The following is a 7,623-nucleotide window of genomic DNA, read 5'->3' as shown; positions in this document are numbered from 1 at the left end:
CCCCCCCCCCCCTCCCTTTTTTTTAATGCAACAGAGGGATACAAATATGCATAGAACAAAAGATACTAGGAAGAACCAAATTGAAGTTGGACTTTAAAGAATTTCGATGATGTACGAACCTGATCTTGACCGTTTAGTGCTTGACAATTCAGGAGATACGAAAGCTGTCTTCTCTTTTCTTGCTTGTTTACCCGGAGTTGCCTTTGCATTAACATAGAAATGAAAAGTTTAGAGCTAAAAGAAAAAAGAAAAAAAAATCAGAAACCAACAACAAGAAATGAGAGAGCAGATGACCATCGGTGATTAAAACTGAAAGACAGCCCTAACCTTATAATGCAAGAACAATATTTGGACGCTGTTAGCCAGAATTGCAAAATGCGAGTCTCAATCCCGGTTACACAAAATAACCAAGGTACAACTAATACATACACGTTCCAAATGGTAGAAACTTACCTCCACGTCAAAGTTGATCCTCCTCCAGTCTTCATCCTGGACACATTTCTCTTTACTTTCACCTTTCCTCTTAGAGTGATTCAAAGCCCTAACCTTACCATCGCTTTTGACAGACTTGGTCGCTTTATTCGGGTTCTCTCTCTTTGCAAACTCGGCTGTCCTTCCATTTTCTTTTGATTGCAAACATGGAGATGCCCTTGTTTCCTTACCTTTAACTCTACACTGTCCCGAACTTTCAGACTCTTCGGTAGAACACTTCCTCAGCTTTTTTTCTTTGCTTGCTGGATCAGTATGTCTTTTAACAAATCCATCAACTTGGGAAGCTGAAGATTCTCCTGGAACAGTAGTGGCGACCTCAGATGATACCACGTCATCCACAGATCCATCTCTATCATCATTCTCTGCATCAACAGTCTTAGCCTCATCAAAATTTCCATTACTTGTCGCCATGATTGGTGTTGGGACTGTCGGCAAAGAGTTGGAATGCTCTCCACAGTAAGAGGGATTCGAGACTTTAGCTGTATCGCTTTTCCTTCCGTTCTCTGTGTCGTTTTCGCTTGATTTTAATTGCAAGCGTGAAGATTTTCTCACTGTATTTTGTTCAACTTTGACCTCTTCTGATGTAACAGGAGGCGCAGTGTTACCAGTCCGTGTGTTTCTGATCATGTCTCCTGATTTTTCTCTTGGCACAGCCATTTTCAACTCGGGTGATCCAGACTTGTCATCAGTGCTATCTTCATCATTAGCCTTTGCTGTGTTATTCTCACCAATACCGATTTTAATTTTGCTTTCTAGTGGACTTTCTTTGTTCTTACATGGCGTCGACATGAGACGATCAGCTACATATATGATATAAGAACCAAACACTTTAAGCAATGGATGCAGAAAAAAACATGTAAAATTAGAGACTAGCAATCACAAACAGCAATCATGAGATTTCGAAATGTTAAAAGTAATGCGATCTCAAGTTTTAAACCTGTATGAATCCTCAGAGTCACAGAGTCAGTTCCAGCTCCACTAGAGGATTCTCCTTTAAAGCATTTGTTACTAATTTCTTCCCAACGAGGAGGAAATCCGAAGATGAAATGACTGAAAATCTACTCACAAAACCACCACAAAAAAACAACTCAGTAAAAAAAAAATGGTATCAAGGGATAGTGACTATTGTGAGGCAGTGGCACTAACAAAATCGTCTACAATCGAGAATTAAAACGTTAACAAGAGCAATTGCTACTAAATTATAAATCTGTGAGAATGAAAATATACCTCGGGGCTAAATCCACCATTTGCAGATCGTTCTTTGTTAATCAAACCTTTGAGGAGGATGCAGATCCCATCAGATGTTTCAAGAGTCCAAACATCAACGGCTTTAACAATGGGGGCAGATGTAAACACACGCATAGCCCGTCGTCTGCAAGCGGAACGGTGAGATCATCTATATCTAATCATAAAATTAGGGCATCATAAATCACAAACCCGAGTTATAGCTTCATACTCCACAAAATTCTAGCCCATCCTCGGAATTTAATGTAACATTAAAGAAACAAAGACCACTATACCCTCCATTATACTCTATCCTGTTTCATTTCTACTCTCGCAATCTCGATTCAGATCAACCAAAATCTTCAGTACTAGGGTTGTATTCGAAATCCTACAGCTTGGAACATGATTGTGATCACTAGTAAACCTAAACAAAACCCAAAAGAGTTAAAAGAAAAATAATGAGAACCCTTATGAAGAAGATATGAAAAAGTAAAAGTGAAGATTTCATCGTACTCTGTGGAAGCCATGAGCTCGGTACCAGCAACACCAAATCGTTTCCCTTCAAATTCGTCCGGGCACTTAATCAGCCACCAATCTCTCAACATCACCTTTCAATAATCTCACGAGAAAAGCTAAGTAACTGTTCGGCACCCAAAACGATTCGCCCGAAAAAAAATCATTTTTTTTTCCTCGCAGACCCTTACCGTTTTCTGGAAGCACGACGAATTGCAAGTGGCGTCATCACCTTTCATCTCCAGAATATGAACCATGGAGCGGATAACCGATCTGAAAGCAGGTGATTAAGAAATGTAGAGACGATCTTGATCTTCGTTGTAATCGAAATTCTTCAAAAAATGAAATCTAGGGTTTTTAATTTCCGAAAGAAGAATGCAATGATTGTGGTTTGGCGGGCGTTACGTTGCACCCTTTTGATGTCGCGGGAGATGCGAGCCGGTTTCCCCAGGCCGGTTCGATTTAAACCGGATTTCTCGGTTCTAACAAATATAATCCATAAACTTGATTCTTATAGTTTGTATAAACTAATCAACGTCAAAAATTAAGGTGAATTAAAACTTGATATAAATATGAACCACAAAGTGGCTGTAGTTTAGTGGTTAGAATTCCACGTTGTGGCCGTGGAGACCTGGGCTCGAATCCCAGCAGCCACATTATCTTTTTGAATTTTCCTTTCCGACCTGAAACGACGTCGTCCTGCATTGCCCCCCCCCCCTTTTAATTGGAGCCAGAGCCCTCTTCGTCTCTCTCATCTAATCGACTGCGAGGTCTTCATCGTTGCGGGTTCTTTCTGCCTCCATCCAAAGGTGATCTTTTTTCCTGAATTTTCGTTTTTTTAGATATCTGGATTTCAGCTTGCGGGGATTCTTGGATCTTAGGTGTGAATTTTGGTTCTTTTAGTTCTTAGGATTAAACCAGTGATCTGATAAGACCCTTTATCTATCTTATCTCGTATGCGAGATTCGATGCATGTCTGTTTCGGACCATCAATGGATTCATTTTTTTTTATTACACATGATGCTGGGCTTAGCCGGGGTTCGTGCTCTGGATCATGTGTTTCGTCTTTTGGTTTTGTACCACAACTTAGTTTCTTTTACAGCTTCTCCTTTTGTAGCTGACTCTGGATTCATACTCTAACTTTGCGTAGCAATTTGATGGAAATCATTTTTCTGTTCTGGGTCTGATGCGGAATTTTTCCTGATGTGTTATGATCAGATTGCTAGTACTTTGGGCAAAAATGTATATACAAAGAGTCGTGTGTAGACGCACCTGTGTTTGTCAAAAGCTAAGCTTTTCTTCTGATCCTCTTCTTGTTATCACGGTGTTGCAGATGTTTGACGATCAAGACCTCGGCTTTTTCGCCAACTTTTTGGGGATCTTCATTTTCATACTGGTGATAGCTTACCATTTTGTGATGGCTGACCCGAAATATGAAGGCAACTGAGGTTTAATCCATGTGGTTTTATTACAACTTCCCATGTTTAGATATTTGACCACTCGGGCAGAACTTTATGTACTTTGACTTTGAGACTCGTTTTTGCTGGATATAATTTCTTTTAGCACTTGTTATCATATGTCTGCAAAAACTTTTACTTCTACTTTCCTCTCGTGCGGTATAATGATCTCATTTCGAAAGTATATCGTTGGGGTTGGACATCTCGAAGTAGTAGAAGTGGCAGGTAGCGTTTATGAGCGAATTGAAAACCCTCATCTGCAAATTTTCCAGCCTTCTCTCTGGTTTCGGTGCTTGCTTTGAGATCTCAGGGAGTATGTGATTGCTGTGAAGAGTTCGAGTTTCGTTTTTTCAGGTTTAAAACTGTAGGTGAATTGTGAAGAGTTTTGGGTTAAGGTTTTCTGATTCGAGATTGTACTTACATGTTGGATGAATGGCTCTGTCTGATCAACCTCGAGTTCGGTTTCTTTTTCCTTGTTAAGGGAGAAAGCAACTGTCTTTAAAATAAGCCGAAGCTATATACATGTTTTCTCGTTTATAAATACGAGAAACTAGTGTTTTGAAGTAGGTTGCCTTCGTTTGTTGCTATACATGATGTTTTATGGTACATTTGCTCTTCTTGGACTGTTCAGTGTAAAGGATGAAGGATCCTGTTGATTACAACAAAAGTACATGTGTTTTTCTTTGGAAGTCTCCAAGTTAAGTAATTTGGAATACTCCTGTCTTAATGGCTATTGTTTCTTGCATCAATTTGCTGGTGCAGAAGCCGAGACTGCTCAAACAGAGAACTGTTCTGCTCTTGAGCACCTCTTCGGCTTTGCAGCTGCTAATCTTGTCAGCCGCTTCCTTCAGCAACAGCAAAAATGAAGCCGAAAACCTCTCTACGTCCTCTTGGTCTGGCCCCATTCTTCCCATCCTTGAGTGGCTGTTGTGTTGTTTTCCTGCTTCAATGTCATGGCATATCTTCCTCTTCTGCAACTCTTTTTGGAATCTTGCTAGAGAGTTGACTGATATAATCTCTTCGAAGCATTTTGCTGAAGAGTCGAGTTTTTCCTTGAAGGATTTTAGATCATGAGTGATGTGGTCTTGCAGTTCTTCCCAAGCAAACCCACATATCGGTTGAACCCGGGACAGGTTTGTGAGCCCATCGCTGATATAGAGACAAAGGTCCGCTATGTTTGAGAATGAACCCAAAAGCTCTTTGTAGCAGGTGGCGTTGAAGGGGTGGAACCAGAAGTTAGGCTCTAACATGGCTTCTGCTATGAAATTTTCTAGTGCATCTACATGATTCTTGAGTTTTGCCTGCTTTTTTCTTAAATCTTTCAGGACTGACACTGGCCCGTTCTCTTGCTCAGAGCAAAGAATCAGGCACTGGATGCAATCTTGGAGTGCTTCTAGACAATGTGAAAGCTCGGTTTTTGCTAGTGTTGCTGCTCTTGCAGGATTAAAGAGAAGCTCTGTGAAGATAAAACAGAGTAACCCAATGGAAACTTCAACGATGCGAGCAATTGCAAACTCGGTTGGAGATCTGTAGTTTCTCCTTCCCAGTATCAGAACCGCTCCAATGGCGGCGGAAATCCCTCCAGCTTGGCCATACATTCTACTGTGCCTTAGGAAGCCGGTGAAGACTATCCAAGGTAGCAGAGGTAAGAACCTGAACTCTTCTAGTCTGTGGAAAACAGAACAACATAAGAGACTGTAGACCGATCCCATTGCTGTCCCTTGTAACCGAGCATTCGCTAATGCAAAAGTTGCCTGTCTTCCGGTCACAAGGCTGATGGCTATGGTCAGACCCGACCAATACGCATGTTCTCTATTATACATTAGACCAAACAATACAGCAAGGCCTAGGGAAACCGAGCACTTGAGTGCAAAAACCAGCCTCTCTCTGACCATCCAGGCAAAAAGATTATCCCAAATCCTTTTGGCCTTGAATGATCCTTCATTTTCAGAGCCAGTTACTTCCTTGGTATTAGCCTTATTTATGCATTGATTATTTTGAGTGCAAGGTAAGAGATCACCTCTTAAGAGTTCCACGCAGCACCAGAAGAAGCAAACCGGTAAATCCGGAGGAGACAGAGAACCAACCTCGAGATGCCACCGCGGCTTGCTTTCATCCTTGGTTTTGAGAGCTGAGACTGATCCTGGAAGAATGGAACTCCCGAGAGCAATCTGTTCTCTGGAACTTTCCAGAGAATGTCTCAGTTCCTCGTGTCTCAGATATATAGGAAAGGATCTGCACGATCCCAAGGCCAGTTCCATTCCCCTCAATGGAATTTCCATTCCTTGTAGTTTCTGTCCGAGATCTGTCTGCTTCTGTTTCTGCCCGAAGAATCTAGTTTCTGGTCGCTCCCATGTCATACCTTCCTGTTCAGAAGAACAGAATGCAAGATTATCAAAGTGTTCGTGACATGGAAGAAGTAAACAAAGTTTTTAAGTTTTAGCGTAAGGAATATATATCTATTATCAAGTGTGATATGATGCAAATGAAGCCTTAATTTTCTTTCTTTCCTCTGAGATATTTCGAAGAATTAGATTATGTTATAAAAGTTATTATGTTTACATTATGCAGTTTGATTGTCTGAAGGATAGATCTTGCTGTTGCAGAAAACGACCCGGCTTGTGCAATCAATGGTTGAGCTTCCGTGTTGTCTCGGGCTATCACGGCTTTCACAAACAAGTTCATCCTCTCTGAAGCATTCTCACCATATGATCTGCAAGCACTTTTCATCTGCCCAGCCAGTAAAAAGCATATAGGTAAGCCTCTGGTTACCGATTTACGCTTCTTCTCAATCACACAAAGTTGAAAACTTTTTCAGGCTTACCTGACTATGAGCCAAACGTGGAAAAGGGACCAGCATGGCCAGAAGAGAGGCAATGGCTCCAAGGGCTGTACTAGCCGCCACTTGAACCGGGTGCATGACCGGATGAACCGGCTCTCCTTCAAATATCACAAGTGACACATAGAGAATCACAATCTGCCCGAAAGCTACCCTTTTCGCAAGTAGACTCGTGGACTCAGGCAAAGCCACAATGAACACAGCCAGAGCAACAGCGGCTGCAGCCACTGGGCTACTGCTAAGCCAAGCTGGTGGAACCATCCTGAGACTCACCAGGGCGAGACCCATCATCTGGAAAGTGGCGTATGAGGCGTGAACACAGCCCCTCAACACATCACCGAGTGAAGAGTCGTGGTTAGATGACAAGATTATGATTGTGGTCAGGTAAGAAAAAGCTGGGAACTTTGTGAAGTGTTTGAGTGGTTCAGGACCGTACAAGGTGGTCAAGCTCACGAGAAGACAAGACAAGGCGGTTCTAAGGGCCAGTTCGAGACGCTTGAGCCATACGGCTCGTCGGCTCTGCATTTTTTTTTTTTGGTCTGGACACACTCTTTATGTGCTGACTCTGGAGGAATTGGTGGGTATAAGTTCCTATTTATAAGGTTTGTGGATACACAAGGACAACGTCAAACAGCAGCATCAGCACCTGTCTTGATGGCTCCGACCTTGATGGACTATTATATTCATTGCCTTGAACTTTCTGGTTACTGCTTTTTTGTATATTTACACTGATTTAACCCATATTGGACACTTCGGATTAGGTTCCGGTTTACCGGTTTTGGTTATGATTAGGTTTCGGTTAAGGGTTCTTAAACGAAAATTCGTTGGTACTTTGGTTTGGTCTAAAAACTATACGAACCGGACTGAAAACCGAATGGAACCTAAAATGTGTAATTGCTTGCAACGAATAGTTAAAGATGTACATTTTTGTTAATAATTGGAAAGTCTGAGAATTTAATTCGATTTTCAGTAAGAGGCACAAAGAACCTCTATCTGCAATTACTGATTAAAGGAAGCATATATTATATGGTTCTTTTATGTATTTTTTTTTCTTTAAATCGAATAATAAAAAACGAGAATCTTATTCTGATTATTTTT

General features: G+C 41.4%; 3 protein-coding genes, 1 long non-coding RNA gene and 1 other non-coding gene across 9 annotated transcripts in view; 3 read left to right on the top strand and 2 right to left on the bottom strand.

The window, feature by feature from the left end:
• Positions 1–2,622, bottom strand: part of LOC104816287 — a 3,848-nt gene extending 1,226 nt beyond the window's left edge. The window contains exons 1-6 of one of the 4 annotated variants that reach the window (XM_010545021.1): positions 2,421–2,622; positions 2,230–2,324; positions 1,720–1,864; positions 1,430–1,550; positions 454–1,292; positions 120–201 (exon numbers count right to left, since the gene is read on the bottom strand). In XM_010545021.1, coding sequence (XP_010543323.1) covers positions 120–201; positions 454–1,292; positions 1,430–1,550; positions 1,720–1,864; positions 2,230–2,324; positions 2,421–2,486 — 1,348 coding nt within the window. In that variant the 5' untranslated portion in view covers positions 2,487–2,622. Of the gene's footprint in view, positions 1–119; positions 202–453; positions 1,293–1,429; positions 1,551–1,719; positions 1,895–2,229; positions 2,336–2,420 lie in introns of those variants that run through there. The other 3 variants (XM_010545022.1, XM_010545020.1, XM_010545023.1) reach the window with 3 other exon arrangements.
• A 191-nt stretch (positions 2,623–2,813) lies between these two features.
• TRNAH-GUG lies at positions 2,814–2,885 on the top strand. Its single transcript has one exon. It is a non-coding gene; the product is annotated as a tRNA-His (tRNA).
• Positions 2,886–2,945: 60 nt separating this feature from the next.
• On the top strand, positions 2,946–3,830 carry LOC104816283 (dolichyl-diphosphooligosaccharide--protein glycosyltransferase subunit 4A). Its single transcript, XM_019202870.1, has 2 exons — positions 2,946–3,038; positions 3,563–3,830. Exon 2 carries the CDS (start codon positions 3,563–3,565, stop codon positions 3,674–3,676), a length of 114 nt encoding a protein of 37 aa, XP_019058415.1. The 5' UTR covers positions 2,946–3,038; the 3' UTR covers positions 3,677–3,830.
• Positions 3,831–4,162: 332 nt separating this feature from the next.
• LOC104816285 lies at positions 4,163–7,422 on the bottom strand. Its single transcript, XM_010545018.2, has 3 exons — positions 6,511–7,422; positions 6,249–6,416; positions 4,163–6,052 (listed from the first exon to the last, which is right to left on the bottom strand). The coding sequence occupies exons 1-3, from the start codon at positions 7,048–7,050 to the stop codon at positions 4,385–4,387; spliced, it is 2,376 nt and encodes a 791-aa protein (XP_010543320.1). The 5' UTR covers positions 7,051–7,422; the 3' UTR covers positions 4,163–4,384.
• LOC104816284 lies at positions 6,038–6,629 on the top strand. 2 transcript variants are annotated; one of them, XR_772268.1, is made up of 3 exons: positions 6,038–6,130; positions 6,293–6,442; positions 6,537–6,629. It is a non-coding gene; the product is annotated as an uncharacterized LOC104816284 (long non-coding RNA). The 2 variants fall into 2 exon arrangements; XR_772269.1 differs by having other exon boundaries at positions 6,505–6,597.
• Positions 7,423–7,623: the final 201 nt, after the last annotated feature.

The sequence above is a fragment of the Tarenaya hassleriana genome, unplaced genomic scaffold (genome assembly GCF_000463585.1).
Source record: "Tarenaya hassleriana unplaced genomic scaffold, ASM46358v1 Cleome25, whole genome shotgun sequence".
NCBI classification, from domain to species: Eukaryota; Viridiplantae; Streptophyta; class Magnoliopsida; order Brassicales; family Cleomaceae; genus Tarenaya; species Tarenaya hassleriana.
This window is presented reverse-complemented; position numbering and strand designations above follow the sequence as displayed.